The sequence below is a fragment of the Ursus americanus genome, chromosome 13 (assembly GCF_024610735.1).
Source record: "Ursus americanus isolate L20-20 chromosome 13, mUrsAme1.1.p, whole genome shotgun sequence".
Classification (NCBI taxonomy): domain Eukaryota; kingdom Metazoa; phylum Chordata; class Mammalia; order Carnivora; family Ursidae; genus Ursus; species Ursus americanus.
In genome coordinates, this window is record NC_142139.1 from 70,722,370 (window position 1) to 70,740,569 (window position 18,200).

Genomic DNA, 18,200 nt, shown 5'->3' on the forward strand with positions numbered 1-18,200 from the left:
GGGCGCAGAGCCAAAACAAGGCTCGGTGCGGAGCTGGGGGCCCGAGCGAGTGCCAGGGTGTTCTCTGCCACAAATCAACTGAGGGGCTTTGGGCAGGTCGCTTCCCTGCTCCAGACCTTATGTTTCTTTTCTGAAGAAGGAGGACATAAGCTTAGAGCGGAGCTCCCCAATTTTTCCCCACCCGAGCACGCAGATAGTTCGGCCTCCTAGGGTGAAGAGAGCATCTTGGCACTCAGGGGAACCTGGGCCTCTGTGTGGCTGCCCTGGGGGGTCAGTATCTGGGCACACATGTGGCTTGCTGGCTGGGAAGGCCTGGCCTGCGGGACCCAAGATCTGCACTGGCGCTTTAGGATGACGAGGCCGCCGCCCCGGAGAACGCCACTCGCGCACACCGAGCTGGCTGTGCGTTGCCTCCTCCGTCATCGCTGTGAGGAAAGGCTGGTGGGTGGGGAGCATGGCGTCTCTGTGGCCCTCCTCTAGGCTGCACCGTGCCCAGTCAGGGCCCTAGGGACTCGGAAAAGGATGCTCTTGTGTCTTTGGGGTTCAGTTGCTACTATCTCCTTCACATCTACTAAGAATTTGGGCCCCTGTTGTCGGGGCCTCCGGGAACACGTGTTCTTCTTTGTCTCTGGCCTCCTCTCTCTGTTGGGGTTCTCTGAAAGTCCCACTGGGAATCTGTTGGCAAAAAAAGCTGCCAGGATTCCTCCAGCACTCTCTGATGCCAGAGGCCCTGGGGGAAGGACCAACCTCCCCTCCTCTCAGTCTAGTTCAAAGACGGGCCCTTGGGTCAGGGACTACATCTGGGATTACTGGTGTCCCGTTAGGCCTGAGTCCAAGGCTGGGAGGAGAACGGGCTGGCTCTGCCCTGAACCGTGGTGCCAGTGATTTGGAGGCGTCCAGCTGGGAAGGGAGCTCACGGGCAAGTGAGGTTCTTCCTGTTTCTAGCATTCAACTGCCCTTGCAAGCATGAAGCACAGTGGTTAGGCAGGCAGCCTAGTGCACAAGACGAGCATGGGCCTTAAGGCAGACAATCTAGGGTTTGAGTCCCAACCTTAGGGGTTGTGACTTTAGGCCACTTAGGGGACTGTGATCTTGGGCCTCGCTGGGCCTTCTCGAGCTGTGGGGCCTGTGTTTGCACAGTGGGAGTGTGATACCTACTGGGAGGGTTGCTGCAGAAGATTTACCGAGGAAGGATGTAGGCAGAGTAACAGAGTTAGTCATCCCCCCTGTGCCGAGGGTGCTCAGTAGGGAACAGGGGTTTGGGGAGCTAAAGTCGAGAGCTCCTCCACCACCAGGTGTCCGTGACCCCAGGAGTACTGTACCCCAGCTGGTCGCACGTGGGGAGGCAGGAGAGGATGGAACAGGCAAGGAGAAGAAGGCCTTCTTAGGGAAGGGAGAAACTGTTCAGGCTGTGCAAGGGTTCCATGCTTGGTCACGTGGAGCGTGGAGCGAGGCCATCAGTGCGAGGGTGAAGGGTCTGGGAGGCCCAGGCAACGGTTTCTCTCGTAGCCACGGGCATGCCTGGGGGACAGATGGCCTCGGCTGGGCTGTGCATTCTTGGTGAGGGGCGGGAGCCCCCAGGGCCTCTGCATCCCTGGAGGGCCTTACCAGATACGTGGGCAGGGAGCAGGTTTATGCAAACATGTCTTTTCTGTAGCTGGAAGGGAACTTAGAGATCACCTAGGCCCACCCCTTCTCCTGACAGAAAAAGAAATGGAGACCCTGAGAACAGGAACAGACTGGACTGGGATTCAAGTCCCTGTAACCACCCTGCCCAGGGTCTGCCTCAGGCAGGTGTCTCTAAGTCCTGGTTTCCTCTTACACGGCAAGGGACTGATAGAAGCACCTACCTTTTAGAGTTTTTGAGATACTGCAGGTAAGTGCTTGACTCAGTGCTGGGGCATATTGCACTAAAATATTTAGCTATTTAGAATTTATGACGGAGTGGGTTCTCTAGGGGCAGATGGCCGGCTGTGGCAGAGCTGGCCTGGAAGCTTGCAGCTGGGAAATGGTTGCAAGCTCTGTGGTGACATGAGGCTGCCTCCCACCCATGCTGGTGCTTGGTGGGGGCTGGAGTGGGAGGTGACTGGGCAATTTTCACAGGACAGTAAGACCTGGGGACTACTGCTGAGCCACCCTGGCCTTGGTGAGCCACACTGTGGAGGGGTGGGGACACACGGAGGTTGGTGAAATGTCTGGGCCTGAGGCCTTTTGTGGGTGGGAGGAAGAAGCAGTGGGCAGTGTCTGCCTCAGTTGGCCAGTAAGCCTCTGGGGTGGGTGGGCCGTCTTGCCTGGATAGGGGCAGGAAAGGCCTAAGGATGTTTTGGGCTCCAGTGGGCCCCTTTCTGGGGGCTTAGGCGTGGAGGGAACTCTATCCCTGCCAAGAAGCCTGGCAGGTGGCCCTGACAGATGAATGCCACCCTTCTCCTTGGTGCCACAGCACTCTCATGCGTTGGGGGCACGTGCGTGCTTGTGGGCCGTGTCTGTGCACCCATGCCGCTCCGTGTTCCTGTGGGTGCCTCGCGCTGTGCTGTGCTCCCCGTAGGTATCCAAGGGAGATCCTGCAGTACTGGGAGGGCCTGCTAGGCCTCGTTGGGATCTCGGCCTTGCCCTACCAGCCGCGTGGGTCACGACCTCTCCGACCTGTCACATGGAGCAGCTGGGGCCTGCCCTGCAGGGATTGGTGGTGGTGCACGCACAGCTCCTCACGTGGCGTGGGGGCACCCTGGGTGGAGGACGCGTGGCACTGCTGAGGGCGGGAGGAAGCTAAGGGCTTCGTGTGCGAGGGAAGGGGGCGAGGCAGTCCAAGCAAGTGTGAGGGGCCTGTGTGTGCTGCATCTTAGGGGTGTGTGAGGGTGAGGGAAGGGCGGGGTGCTCATGTGTGCTCGTGGGAGAGACGGGCCGGGCCGCCCTGTTCAGTAAACACCGAGCTTGCTGTATTCCCGATTCCACATCAGACACTGCTTTAGACTGAGGCCCACTCTCGCCCTCACTGCCTGTGGGGTAAGCAGACACCCCCTCAGACACCCACTAGGAGGCTTCTTGGTGGGGGAGCGGTGTAGACCAAGGGCTGCTCAAGAGTTCAAGGAGCCTGGGTAAATCAGGAGAGTCTTAGAAGGGGAGAGGGGTTCTGGGAATGCCCTTCCCGGCAGCGTCATGGCTGAGAGGCCTGGCCCAGCTGGGGTGACGGAGGAACCACACATCTCCTGGGCCTGGTGGGCTCCGAGAACCGTGAAGAGAGACCCTTGTGTCAGATGGGAGATGGGCCTTGCTGCGGTCTCTGTGCTTGGGACTCCCTGTCTCCTCCAGGACAGGGCTCAGCAGGTCTGCCTGGCTAGGGGGCCTAGGTCCCTGGGGAGGGGCTGAGCTGCCCTCAGGCTGGGGAGAGGCTTAGGTCTCTGGCTCCAGAGCCAGGCCTCCGAGAAGGTCGCCTCAGTGGCCAGAGTGGTGGCCTGGCACAGCTCCGCTAGGTGCCTAGGGAGCCCCTTCCTTCCCCTAGCTCCTCTGAGGGGGGCTGAGCCTTTGTTCCCGCAGCCCCTCCTCCCCTCAGGTTGCTTAGCAGAGGCTGGCGAGCACCGGCTTTACCGCCTCAGCCTCAGCTGGTTGGCTGGTGCCTCTCAGAAACCCCGTTCTGAGGCAGCCCCTGTGAGGACGTGGTGGGGGAGGTTTGGGGATGGAGGGCAGGGGAGGAGCTGAGGAAGCAGGCAGCCTCTCTCCCTGCCCCCCTGCATGGTGGCTTAGGCGATAAACTGCTTATCCTCAGGTTGTCTCCCTGAGCCGAATGCAGAAGCGTGTTATTTAAATTTCAAAATCACATTCTTCTTCTAACAGCTGTCAGAGACTCTGAGTGTCAATGAAAATTGGGCTTTAGCTGCAGCTCTGTCACCTCTTACACCTCCCCTTTCCCCAAGAGCTCGTCTGATGGCCAGGGAGAGAGGATGTGGGGTGGGTGGGACGGGGACTGTGTGGACAGGGAAGGGAGGTGAGTGGGTAGATGGGGTCAGGTGCCTAGTGACTCTTGCCATGCTGGTCAGCAGTTGGGAGCAACTGCGAGGAGGCAGGCTGTGCCATCAAGGGGCACTGAGGTGTTTCCCCTTCTGTTTTCTTTCCTGTTCTCTCCTGTCAGTGCGGGTAACCTCAGGCTCCTATCAGTGGGGGGAGGATTTGCTTGCCTAAGGTGTGAGCGGGGTGTTGGTGACATCATGTTTTGTTGCCTTTGTGTCCAAAGAAGAAATTGCTATGAGAAAAAAGAAAGGAAGGAAGAAGCAAAGAATAGGAGAGAACAAAGTTTAACCCCAAAGAAAGGCTTTTTAATGGTAAAATTTGAGATGTCATGGTTGGGGTGAGGTTTTTGGGGTGAAGACATTTTCTGGTACTTTTCTTAGGGGCGGAGGGGCAGAGGGACAGAGAGAGAGTCTTAAGCAGGCTCCACACCCAGTGCAGAGCCCGACGAGGGGGCTCGATCTCATGACCCTGAGATCACGACCCGGGCTGAAATCAAGAGTCAAACTCTTAACTGACTGAGCCACTCAGGGGCCCCTTCTGGTACTTTTAAAATAGTATCTGCTAGGGGCACCTACTTGTTTCCCCTTGGGTAGGTAAGACGGGCTCTGCCAGTGGTGGCGGTCAGGGGGCAGTTCCGGGCTGGGTCTCTCTGCTCTTCAGAGGCTCCTGAGATGGCTCTGCAAGATTCCGCCAGGAACTGTACTCACCTTATTTACCCTGCTGTAAGGCAGGGTTTGGGTATCCGCCCTGGGAGTGCCCCTTCCAACCATATCTGTTGATAGACTCCTTTAAACCCACGGCTATGGAGGAGAGAAAGGAACAGGTCTGACTAGGGTCAGAGTGTGTGGAGGGTGGTGTGTGTGTGTGTGTGTGTGTGTGTGTGTGTGTGTATGTGAGCTGTGAGCATGTTATGTGTGTGTGGGATGGTGTGTGTGTGAGCTGGTGTGTGCATGTGGCATGTATGGTATGTGTGGAGGGTGGTGTGTGTGTGAGGTGTGAGCACATTATGTGTGTGTGTGGGGTGGTGTGCGTGTGAGGTGTGAGCATGTTATGTGTGTGTGTGGGGTGGTGTGTGTGTGTGGGGTGGTGTGTGTGTGTGTGTGTGTGTGCATGTGGCGTGTATGGTATGTGTGGAGGGTGGTGTGTGTGTGTGTGTGTGTGTGTGCTGTGAGCACATTATGTGTGTGTGTGAGGGCGGTAGGTGTGGTGTGTGGTGTGTGTGTGTGTGTGTGTGTGTGTGTGTGTGGAGTGGTACGTAAATGTGAGGGTGTGTGCATGTGGTGTGTATGGTATATGTGGAGGGTGGTGTGTGTGTGTGTGCTGTGAGCATGTTATGTGTGTGTGTGGGGGCGGTATGTGTGGTGTGTGTGTGTGTGTGGAGTGGTACGTAAACGTGAGGGTGTGTGCATGTGGCGTATGCGTGCATGTGCGTGTGGCCTGAGCGGGAAGGTGGAGAGCGATGATGGGGCCCTTCCCTCAGTGGAACGATCACTACCTCAGCTCTCTTTTCTGCCTCCTAGGGAAACCCTGGGAACACTGGTCCGGGGGTGAATCCAGAGGGGCATTTGAAGATGGGAAGGCCATTTTCACGTCATCAACGAAAGTAATTAGTGGACTAAACGTTTATATGTGTGTTTTGGGGCTTCCTACAGTCTGAGGTTATATGGTTGAACTCTGGATGCTTACGCCCCATCTCGCAGAAGCGCGGTGTGTGTGAGTTCACCCTTCCAACTCCAGGGACACCCTGCATGTGCTGCGCCCTGTTCTAGGTGCTGGGGTCTGTGACAGCGAACAAGACAAGCGAGTTAGTTGCTCTTATGGTGCTTACTTCAATTAGCCCGAGACAGGGAAAACAGAAGACAAGCCAACAGAAGAGGGAACAGCAGCACCGACAAAGAGATAGTGACGAATGCCACGCAAGATTAAACAGGGGACAGGACCAAGGTGGCTGGTGGGTCTTCCAGATTGGGAGTGCCAAAATCAGACTCCCAGGAGGGATCCAGCCGTGAAGTCTGGGGAACAACAGAGGGCACATCTAGGGAAAGGTCCCCGGGACGGGACACCGTGAGGGAGGGTGGGGCGGGGGGAGGCCATGTGGCTGCAGCGCCCTGAGTGAGGTGGACGTGGTGGTTTGGGAGGCGGCACAGACACAGGCCGGGGCCAGATCCCTGGGTGCTGCCGGCAAGTTAGGGCTGGATTTCATTTTAAGAGTGATGAGAAACCTTTGGAGGATTTCAGGCACTTGAGTAGCACAGTGGATTTCTACTTTTGAGAAGCTTACGCCTGGGCTGTGGGAGAGTGGGTCGGGGGTGGGGAGGGGCACGGGCAGCAGTGGAAGCAGGGGAGCAGTCAGAGGCTGTTGCACTGGCTGGAGCCCGAAGACAGTAGCGGGTGGAGAGGGTGCGTGATCTGGGCTCTGGCATGGGACGGACCTAAGGACAACTCTGGAAATTTAGGCTTGAAGAGCGATGGTACTGCCATATATTAGGATGGGGAAGAGGCAAGGAGAGGTAGGGGGGCAGTCATCCAGAGTTCTCTGTGGCCGCCGTAGGGTGGAGGTGCTAGTCAGACCTCCGCCGGAAAATGCCAAGTAGGCAGTTGGATGGAGGCCTGGAGTTCTGAGGAGAGGTCCGGGTTGATGTACAGATTGAAAGTCGTTAGCATATAGGTGGTATTTAAAGCCGTGCACCCATGAGGTCACCTAGCGGGAGTGTGTGGACAGAAAGAAAGGGAGGCTGGGCTCTCCATGCAGGGGACGAAGAGCAAGCAAAGAAGCTGACATGAGGGCCAACGATGAAGGGGAAACCAAGTCAAGGGTGTAGGGGGGAAGCCAAGAGAAACACAGGTCTCAAGAGAGAGGAAGGGGTCAGCTATGCTAAATGTAGCCGAGAGGTCAAGTCAGAGAAGTTTAGAGACATGACCATTGCATTTGGCAGGACGGAGGTCACTAATGACCTTGACTGGACTGTCAGTGGGGCTGTGGGTTGGAAGCTTCATCTGGGGAGGATGGAAGAGAGGATGTGAGGTAGGAAGGTAAAAACAGCAACTGTAGGTAGTTTTTTGGAATTTCTTTGTGAAGAAGGACTTCTTATGGTGAGAAAAAGTGTATTTCATAATTAGTAAAAAAAAATTTAGGTTGTGGTTGGTGCTTCCGATTCTGCATCCATTCACCACAAATAAAAAATGCTGATGAAGGATTTAGGTGAATCACATCAATACAAAATGCTTCAGTTTTGGCTTTTAATTGTTACAAATACAAAATTAAAGCTAACCTGCCATTGCAGGAATTGGTGTGAGTATGGTAAAAATCCTAGTTAAAGTAAAACCCACCCAAACTACATTTAAAAAGACACAGAGCCCTCGAAAGTGGCTGAAAAAGTCCCTTCAAATGTGAACTAATGAGATTTTAATTTTTAATTGCTTAAAACACAAAATTAAGACTAATAAGCCTTTTGAAGAATTGGAGAAAGAATTCTGACAGTGGTTAAGATTTAACAAAATATAAAATGATATTCAAGAGCAATCGATTTTTGGAATTGATTTTCAGTGGATTTGCCATTCATCAAATTGACTTTTGGTGTGTTGGTCTGCTTCCAAAAATACAGCTGACCCTGGAGGGTGCTGGGGTGGCTTCGTGTTGTGTGGGGCTGGAGGGGAGGGGAAGTCCCAGAGAAGGTTGAGGATACAAGGGAACCTGGGACTGCCGCTGGTTTGAGGAGGGCAGCACTCAGAGCAGCAGGGACAAAGGTTGTGGTCCCACCGATCTCTGGGCCTTGAGTGAGGAAGAGGACTGGTAGGTGAGGCATGCTGGGATTGGCAAGGTCATCTCTTGGGGGAGTTGAGGTACCGCTTCGTGCAGCCGTATGGGGCTCCTGGCCACCACTCTAGTGGCGAGGAAGATTCTGGAGTTCCTGCTTTCTGACTGGGGACCCTTCTGTCTTTTGGGGTGTGGTGTGTGAGACTGCAGCAAGAGGTGCATGGGATGGGCCTCTTCCTGCAGGGTTATGTGACCATAGAGAGATGGGGGGGTGGGGAGGATCTTTCCAGGCGGGGGAACACATTCTTAAGGATTTATGGCGCATGTGCCATGTTCCGGAAACCTCGAGAGGCATGTTTATCTACGTTATCCTATCTAATCTTTAGCACCATCCTGTGTGCAGGCAGGCTGGGTGTTTTATCCTCATGTTGCAAGTGAGGAAAGTAAATGAGGCTCCGAGAGGTTGTGTAACCTGTGATGCTTGCTCTGCTACTTGGTGGCCCAGCTAGGCCCTCTGCCTCCCAGCTGGCACAGAGTCCCTGCTCGTAATCACCAGTCCAGCCCTGAGCAGGGATGGGGATGGGTAGGGCCGCTCGCGAAGCCTGCAGAGTGAGCCTCAGGCCAAGGGTGGGTTTCCATTTGTTACTTGCTTATAATGTCATTTACACTGGGATGTACGCTCCAGGAGGCAGGAGCCTTTGTCGCTTTTGTTCATTTCTCCAGCTGTGCTCCACACGGAGCGGGTGCTCAGGATGCAGGTGTTGGGAGAGTGAATGAATCTTGAGGGGCAGCCTGGTATGGGTGGCCCCATGAGGGCGAGGGGTGTGGAGGTGATGGTACAGGCGGCTGCAACCCAGCAGGGAAGGTGGGCTCCCCCCAGCTCCCCACCTGTCCTGCCTTCCATCCAGCCCTAGTTAGAGTTTGTTTTGTCTACATCTCATTGTCGATCACCTCTCTGCGCACCCTTATGTCCCTAATTATTTGGACTCAGTTGACTGACCTCTTTGAAGCTCCTGGCTTGGCTTCCAGGACACCTGACTTTCTGCCACCTCCTGGTCCACTCCTTCCCAGGGTCCGCTAAGTGATGGTGTCCGAAGCTCTGTCCTGAGCCCCTAATACCCCTAATAAAAGAAGAGGAAACTCTTCTTCATGGTCACTGTCCCCCTAGGCAACCTCAGTTAGTCCTATGGCGCTAAATAGCCTCCGTGTCAGGCATGCTGTTGTATGCCTCTAGCTCAGACCTACGTCCTGCACTGCAGACTCGTCGTCCTTCTGCCTTTTCAGCATCTCTACTTGGACATCGAGTAGGCTTCTCAAACTTCAGTGAAAACGGAATGATGTGTTTAGTTCTGCCCTCCTTCTCCCCTCCAGGTCTTTCCTGTTTCACAAAGTGATTTCACCATCCACCTGGGGCTCAGGCCTAGAACCTAAGAGTTTTCCTGGATTTCTCTTTCTTCCTATTCAGTATCCAACTCATCCTGTTGGTTTTATCTCTAAGTTATATGCAGAATGGGCCCAACTTTTGACATCTTTGTAGTCACTACTCCACCCAGGCCCGTGGCTTCTCTCTCTTACTTTTGCTTCATTAAAGAAACTTTAGCCACTTTACCCTTCCTTCGGCCTGTGAACACACCAACCTCATGTCTGTCTCAGGACCTTTGCACCTGCTTTTCCTTTTGCTTGCGATTCTCTTACCTTGGATTTTTCGCATGTTTCACTCCTCCTGCCCACCATTCTTTCTCAACTTGGATGTCACCTCCTAGGACAGCCCTCCCATCCCCCATTCACTCTCTCCTGAATTCCTTAGGCTTATTTTCTTCATAGCACTTATCAGCACTTTAAATTACCTTATTTATTTGTTCATATGTTTATTATCAGTCTTTCTTTAGATGGAAAGCCTCTGGAGAGAAGGGACTCTGTCTTTCCAGTTCACGGCTGGATTTCTAGGACATGTAGTTAATACTGAAAATATTTGTTGACTGATAGCTGTGTGACTGACTGCCAGCCGACAGGGACTTGGGGTCTGTGCACAGAGGAGGCAGGTGCGGCTGTGTGCCCTTGTATATATGAGTGTGTTTCTGTGTGTACAGAGTGGGTTTGCATGGGGCCAGAGTGGACTCCTTTAGCCTGTTTCTTTTTTTTTTTTTAGAGATTTTATTTATTTATTTGACAGAGATAGAGACAGCCAGCGAGAGAGGGAACACAAGCAGGGGGAGTGGGAGAGGAAGAAGCAGGCTCATAGCGGAAGAGCCTGATGTGGGGCTCGATCCCATAATGCCAGGATCACGCCCTGAGCCGAAGGCAGACGCCCAACGACTGTGCCACCCAGGCGCCCCTCCTTTAGCCTGTTTCTAAAGGAGGTGGGATAGGAGCTTCCTCACTCCCTGCAGCCCTCAACATCTTACACGTGTGTGTGTATGTGTGTGTGTGTGTGTGTGTGTGTGTGTAGGGGTGGGGGTAGGCAGGAGAATCACAAAATGTGGAAGACCATACAGTTCAAAATCTGTCATTTTTCTGGTGAGGGAGTAAGACTCCGAGAGGCCAGGCTTGTCTGGGGAGTGACACACTGGGAGATGCAGAGACAGAATCAGGCCTCCGACTCCCACTCTACTGGCAGAGCTGCAGAGTGTGGCCCAGGGGCCCAGGGTGGGCTTGGGGCTAGACATTGCAGCCGGAAATGAGATTAGGGGCAAGCGACCAGGCTGGCACTTTCCCGGAAGGCCAGAAGGGGAGTGGAAACACCCAGCGCCCCATTGGTTTGCAAGTCTCACAGAATGCGCTCCACACTCACTCTGATGATTTCTGTTCCCACAGGGAGAGGCTTGTTGGTGGTGGGAAAGTCTACCGTGATGAGCCTCCTGGCTGGTTTGGGGTGAAGCCCCCAGGGGGCATGCTCTGATGACCACAGAGGGCCGTCACTTGCCTTCTGCCGAGGGTGGGTTTGGTAAATGTGTGCCGGATCCGGTGTGTGCATGTCTGAGGAGCGGCGCTGGCAGCCCAGCCTCCACGCCAAGTCAGTCGTCCTGCAAGTTGGGAAGGCAGCCTCAGAATCATGGGGGAGCTGGCAAAATCCAGATTCTTAGGCCCCAGCCTCCTTGACGGGGAGGCTCGGGGCCTGTGCATTTGCGTGTAACAGGCACTTCACACGACTCACAAATGCACCGAAGTTGGAGAGTCTCAACCGTACACCGGTTACTTCCTTCCCACCGCACGCGCACGGCTGCTGGAATGGGGGATGGGCGTAGGAATAAATACTTTTATTTTAATAGCAGTGCATTTTAACACATTAGAAAAATTCACAACTACCATAGATGTTATCATTTAGGATAAATCTGGGTAGGTATTAAAAAATTTAAAGGGGTGACTGGGTGGCTCAGTCAGTTTAGGGTCTGACTCTTGGTTTCTGCTCGAGTCGTGATCTCTGGGTTCTGAGATCAAGCCTGGTGTTGGGCTCCAGGCTCAGGGTGGAGTTGGCCTCTCCCTCTGCCCCTCCCTGCCCCCCCTTGTACGTGCGCTCACTCGCTCTACAATAAATATATAAATCTTGAAAAAAAATTTAAAAAGTGAGTCAATTGAAGAAATTTAAACATTTCACTTAAGTATTAAGAGATTTATTTAAAGGAGAAGTTAATTAAATATTTGTACATGTGGTACTGGTAACATGGCTGAAATGATAAAGGTGGCCCTAGGTGACGGAACGGTGGCATACCCGGCTCCATACAAGCGTCACACACTTATTTCAAGGATAGCAGTTTGAAGATCTAGGGACAGATGGTCATTGGCTCAGGGCAGCACCCCAGGAGGGAAGAGGGGAGGCTGGTGAGGCTTGGCTGGGGTGAGGGAGCCCCTCCACAGTTGTTTTCCTGGCCCTGCCCTCAGGGCGGACAGGGAGGGAAGATGTGAAGAAGCCAGGGTGTCCCCCCCTCCCCCCAGTCTATAGCCGGGAGGGGGGGTTCACTGAGGTTTTGGAAAGTAACAGGCCTGGTTCAAAACCTCTTCCCCGGGGCGGGGCCGCTGTTTCCCTTTACTGCTTGGCCCATCTGGGCTCCTCTCAGCAGGCCTGGGAGACCCGTGTGGGGAGGAGCAGAGTGAGTGCGGAGAGCAGGCTGGCCCAGGCCTACGTGACCTTCTAGCTCTGGAATCCTTCCTGTGTGGTCTCTGCCAGGGTTGGGTATGTGTGTGTATATGTGTGTGGGGGGGAGGGGTAGCAGGGGTGTCCCTCCCTGCCCTTTGGACATTTTAGTCAAGGGGCTGAGACCCCCACTGGGTGAGGCTGGTGTTTGCATTCAGGCACTTCCTCCTTCCTCCCCCAGTGGGGGCTCTGGAAGAGAAAACAAAGCCTTCTAGACCCAGGGGAGAGGGGCTCAGGGGTGAAAGAGAGGCAGTGCGTGTGGGAAGGGGCTGTCTGGTCGGCCTGCCTGCACGGGAACGTGCCTTCTTGCTAGGAAGGAAAGCCGAGCCCAGGCCAGCCGCTGGGGCTGTTCCCCACCAGGGCCGGTACCCACTCTGGGAGGGTTGGAAGGGGCCGTTCCCCACCAGCGTGGGCACCCGCTCCAGGAGGGTCGGAAGGGGGATTTTCCCTGAGACTAGGCAATTGCTGTTATTGTTGCCACATTTATTGTTTTTTCTAGGAAATTTACCAAGTTTTGGCCCAGGGGTTTACATTTCCCGCCCCCTAGCACAAGCTTTCACTATTCAAGCTCCAAATGGAAGGCACTGAGGCTGTAATTATGCCGGCATTAGCTCAGGAACACGCTGAGAGAAGCAGGAGCAGAGCACCTGGGGAACCTAAAAGCAGCCGCGGGCCCAAATTAGCTGCTGCTCTGTGTGCGGAGTCGCCCCGCTCCTCTCCGGGGGCCCTAGCCCTCCTCGCTCCCCTCCACCTCCGCCCCAGGGTGCTTTGCTCGCTCTTCCCTTCTGCCCGCCAGCATCCTGACAGGTGCAAGGAACGTGGAAGAACAGCCCGGCTGGCCAGGGAGAAGCCTCTGGGGGGGGGGTGCCCCCAGAACAGCCTGTGTGCAGACGGGCATCCTTGGGTCCTGGCCCCAGGCAGGACGGTGTGGCCACAGCTCCGCGACTGCTTGGGCAGCCACACCCCACTGTGGACAAGCCGCTGTTTTGCTTTCCTGGGCTCCTCTTTCGCTCTCCATCTCCAGGCATCCTGAATTGCTGTCAGCTCCTCCCAGCTTTTGCCCCAGCTCTTTGTTGGCTCAGCCTGGGACCCGCTTTGTACTCTTTTTGCCTCCTCTGACCCATCCTGCAGGTTCTGCGAGATGCCACTGCTCCTATGACCCCAGGGCTGGGCACGATGCTTTCCTGTCTGCTGCCACAGCACCCTGACTTCCCTGATGCACAGTTCAGCTCATTTGTTTCCAGCTGGGTCTCTGAGGAAGTGCTTGGCACACAGTAGGCCTTCCATAAAGATTTGTTTATCCAATGAGTGGGAAAACCGACCTTGATTCCCTTTCTGCCTTAATCCCCTTTTCGTTTTTACACGAAGAAGAGAGGGAACTTTTCTCTTTCTGCCTTTGTAGCGCTGTTGTTGGCAGACTGTCAGGGTGAGGCCCAGTCTTCGTCCATCGTCCCCCGACTTTCACATCTGAGCCCTTCCAGGCCACACTGATACTTGATTAGACGTGTTCTTGTATTGACCACTGTTGCTGGCTGTGTCAGTTTGTCTTCTTTAATACTATTAGCCAACAGCTTTTGAGTACTTGTTAGGAATTAAATATTGTTCTAAGTACATTTATTCTTTCACTCGTTAAATTTGTGTTCAGCACCTACGATGCACCAGACACTGGGAAATATGGATACAGCGGTGAGTACAACCAATAAAGCCCCTGCTTTTATGGAGTTTATATTTCACACAAACAAATGACTAAGGAAGTGTATACTATGGTAGATGTTGATGAGTTGGGGGAAAAAGAGATCAGAGTAGGGGTAATGGGAGTGGCCTCTTACTATGCATAGTGTGGTGAGGAAGGATTCACAGATAAGGTAGCATTTGAACAGAGACCTGAAAGAAATGAGGAAAGGTAATGGGGGAGAGTGTTCCAGGAAGAGGAAGCAGCAAGTGCAAAGGCCCTGAGGTCAGGGCACAGTCCAGGAAGAGCAAGGAGGCCCTTCTGGCTGGAATGGAGGAAGTGACCAGGAGGAGTAGGAGGTGAGGTCTTATAGAGCAGTGCTGACTAACAGAAATATGAGTCACCTATATAATTCTGAGTTTTCCAGTAACCACATTAAAAAAGTAAAAAGAAGCAAGTAAAGTTAATTTTAACAATATATTTTAAAATATATTTCCATAATATTATTGCTTTAATATGTAGTCAAACTAAAAAAATTATAAATGAAATGCTTTATATTATTTTTATTTTTTCTTAGCACATCTTCAAAATCTGGTGTATATTTTTGAAATCTGGTGTGGACATTTCACTTTGGGCTAGCCACATTTCAGGTTCAAGGGCCACATGTGGCCAGTGGCTACTGTATTGGACAGCACAGATATAGAGCCTTGAAGACCATACCCTGAGTGAGATGGGAAGCTACTGGAAGCTTTGGGGCCCAGGAGCATTATCTCTCTGCCTTGGGTTTTCACTCCAGCTGTGATGAGAGGATTTTTTTGAGGCAGGGGGTGGGGTGGGCGCCAGGACAGAGCAGGGAGACTAGGAACCCAGGCTCCTGGCAGCATGTGGTGACGATGGCTTGGACCGTGGTGGGAACAGTGGTGGTGGTGAGAACTGGTTGGATTCTGCATACAGTTCGGAGGTGGAACTGCCTGGTTTTTCTGATAGGGTATGTGAGTGCGAGAGGAGTTACGGAAGTACCAAGATTTTTGGCCTGAGCTACTGGGAGGCTAAGTTGTTTTCAGAGGGATGAGGAGGACTGGGGCTGGGGAACAGCCTTGCGGGGAACATGTGGATTTGGTTAAGTTTGAGATGTGGGTGTCAGCCTTTCAGGTAGAGTGGGCAAGCAGGCAGTTGGACGTATGAATCTGGGGTTAAGGGGAGGTCTGGGTGGAGACAAGCCATGAGAGCCCCGGGGAGTGGATGCACAGAGAGAAGAGGGGGCTGAGCCCCGGAGAAGAAGGCGGAAGGCTGCTCAGGCGAGTGCAGGGTGGCCGCAGGAAGACCAGCGGAGAGGGGAAGGGCATGAGGAAAGGGGGCCAGAGGGGGCCACCGGCTGTGTCCAGTGTCCTGATGGGCTGAGGATGAGGAAGCCCCAGGATCCCTGACCACTGGTAAGAGGGGGTGGCTACCCCATCCCACCAGGCTGCAGTGGGTCCAGGTGACACCAGGAGGGAAGAAAGAGACTGTTAGTATGGACATCTCCTTTGAGGGGTTTTGCTTTCAAGGAAGCAGAAAAATAGGGTGGTACCTTAACAGTGGGTGTATGGTCATGAGGAGGCTTTTTTTCCTTAAAGATGGGTGGTGTAACAGCTGATGGGGATGATCTCGTAGACAGGGTAGTTATCACGCAGGAGAGAGAAAAAAGTGCGCGATCTCTTTCATGCTCACAACAATGCTGTGTAGGAGGTACTGCTTTGCAGGTGGGGAAACTGAGGCAAAGGAAGATTCAGTCCCTTGTCCAAAGCCACACAGCAGGGCTGTGTCTAATGCGGATGGCTCAGTTCTAGAACACCCAGTCTTAATTGCTATGCTATTCTGTCTCTTGATTTCCTAGCTAGATTTGTGAGCTCTTCGAGAATTGGGACCAACTCTTACACATCTGTATCTGACATAGCATCTAGCAGAGAGGGCTGTGCGGAGCTGGGGTCTGATAGATCTTTACTGACCCAGAGACCCAAACACCAGGAACAGTGCTGGAAATGCTTAGGCCCTTGTGCTGGCCACGGGAGGGGGGCATGGTGTCAGCCTCCCTCAGCCCACGTCATTCCCAACACCTTCCAGGACCTTGCGTGACGTGGGTAGTCCTCACCAAATATCAGCAAGCATTTACTGGGTGGATGAAGAATGAATGAAAAGGCTGTGGCTCATTTGTCCTAAAAGCTAAGCCGATGGTGTGCCCAGTGCTGGCACTACTGGGTCCGTGCTCTGGGTTACTACCAGTGCGCTGGGTGACCTGGGCAAACGCTTGCCCACCTAGCTCCTCGGTTTCCTCATCTGTAAAATCGAGAGGTAGGGTTAGGTGATCTCCCATCTGGCACTCACCAGTATGTGTCAGGGGGGCAGGTGCACACTGGGTTCCTGCCTCCCTCCTCTGTCTCAGCAGCATGGACAAGAGGCACTCTGTAGGTGGGGGCTCGCTGGCAGTGGAGGGTCAGGTGGTCGTTAGAAGAGCTGAGACCTGTGGGATGGGGTAGCCACCACAAAGGGAACCCGACAATCCCTGAGAACCCTGCTTCATGTCCAAGACATTCCACTCCATGGGCAGTGATGCAAAACTCAAAGGCATGGCACTAACGCCAAAGTCAAAGTCACCATATCCGGCACATCTACCCTTCGGCTGGTTATGTGCTCAGCCCTGTTAGAGTCCGAGGCTGGCCATCAGCCTCTGCCGCATACCGCCGGGCTCCCACCTGCACCGGTCCTTTCTAGTGGTTCTCCGGACTGACTAGCCGCTGCAGCACCCCTGCCTTGGGGCACTCTGAAATGCGTAGGACAGCTTCAGCGGTCCGACTGTGGTGGGGGCGAGGGTGGTGGTAGTGGTGCTGTTTGTACTCCGGCTGCTGAAGGTCCCATGAGGAGAATGGTCCCTCCCTAAATGCCAGCAGGACCCTTGACCAGAGAAGCCTGCTCAAGTGTGCTGCTGGCTGGGTGCTCAGGGGTCTGGGGGCCCTGACTGCCTCAGCTGCCACTCAGCTGTATGATCTCGAGCCAGTCATTTTATTTCCCGTTACCCACGTTTGGGAACAGGTGTACGAACACCTAGCTGCTTGCCATTTTGGTTGTGATGAATTTTAAACAGGACTGAATTAACAGTCATCATCAGAGCTCCCCACAGGTCCAGTTTGCTCTGTGCGAGGCACTGTCCTCGTGGACCTGGTCATACACTCGTTTAATCCTAGCTGCCTGTTAGGCGTCCCCACTTCACAGGTGAGGAAACGGAGGCAAAGGGCATCATGAATGCTGGGAGGCGTCCCCAGGGAGCAGGTGGCTGTGGTCTTCCCAGCTGTGCAGGCCTGTGACCGGCTGTCTCCTTGCCCTCCAGGGACAGGGGCAGACCCGGCGGTCAGCGCCAAGAGCAACCACTGCCTGGACGCCGCCAAGGCCTGCAACCTGAACGACAACTGCAAGAAGCTGCGCTCCTCCTACATCTCCATCTGCAACCGCGAGATCTCGCCGACCGAGCGCTGCAACCGCCGCAAGTGCCACAAGGCCCTGCGCCAGTTCTTCGACCGCGTGCCCAGCGAGTACACCTACCGCATGCTCTTCTGCTCCTGCCAAGACCAGGCGTGCGCCGAGCGCCGCCGCCAGACCATCCTGCCCAGCTGCTCCTACGAGGACAAGGAGAAGCCCAACTGCCTGGACCTGCGCGGCGTATGCCGGACCGACCACCTGTGCCGGTAAGCGCGGCGCCGCAGCTCCCGCAGAGGGGGGCTCAGGCATGCGCAGACCCGGCTGCCGCCCACGTCGTGCGTTCATTCACTCATTCATTCATTCGGCGCAGGGGTAAGGTTTGTCTGCCTACTCCGAGCTCGGCTCGTGCATAGCGCCGGGAAACCAAGGTGAGCAAGCCAAGGAGCATAGAGTTTCAAATCCTAGAGCCCTAGAGTCTGGACTAAGGAGGGACCTTCAGTGAATTCGGTCCCCCTCTGAAGGAAGCCGCCACCTCATGTCCCGGGAGGCCTCGGGTAAATCACGGAGGTAGAGCCCTCCTCACTGCTGGCTGAGCCAGGCAGATGCTCGGGTGGAGTGCTGGTCGGAGTCGGACTGCCGGGGTTTGACTTTTCTGCTCACTAGCTGTGTGACTTGGAGCAAGTTGTAAAGATTTCTTGAGTCGCATTCCTTCACGTGTAAACAGGAGTTAAAATGCCCACATCACGGGGTTATCATGAGGATCCTGATGTGATGTGTGCTCGAAGCTTAGCATAGAGCCTGGCTTAGAGGAAATGCTTAGTAAGCGTAGCCTAATTATTAGGAAGGCTTTTTGGGTTGTCATTACAGTGAGTTGAAATGTGCGTCCTTACCGTTCTTCTGTCTTCTCTGTTTTTTTGTGAAGCACTTATCTAGCCCATGTTGCACCCAGCACTCGGTTCTAAGGGTGTGCAGAGGTGAACATTGCGCTCTGAGAGGAACAGACAGTCCAGAAGGGGAGCCAGACAAGGCAGCGATCCCAGGGCAGGGGGATGAGGGCTGTGGGCTCTCAGATGAGGCAGCATGGGGGAGGGGCATCTGCCTCAGCCTGGGGGTCCAGCGAAAGGTGCCTTGAGCTGAACCATGAAAAATGAGAAGGAGAAAGCCAGGGAATGTTGTCAGCT

The 18,200-nt window shown here is 54.3% G+C and overlaps 1 protein-coding gene across 1 annotated transcript in view; it reads left to right on the plus strand.

Moving 5' to 3' along the window:
• Window positions 1-18,200, plus strand: part of GFRA2 (GDNF family receptor alpha 2) — an 82,896-nt gene that overhangs the window by 14,535 nt on the left and 50,161 nt on the right. The window contains exon 4 of the mRNA XM_087866632.1: window positions 16,931-17,285. Coding sequence (XP_087722758.1) covers window positions 16,931-17,285 — 355 coding nt within the window. The remainder of the gene's footprint in view (window positions 1-16,930; window positions 17,286-18,200) is intronic.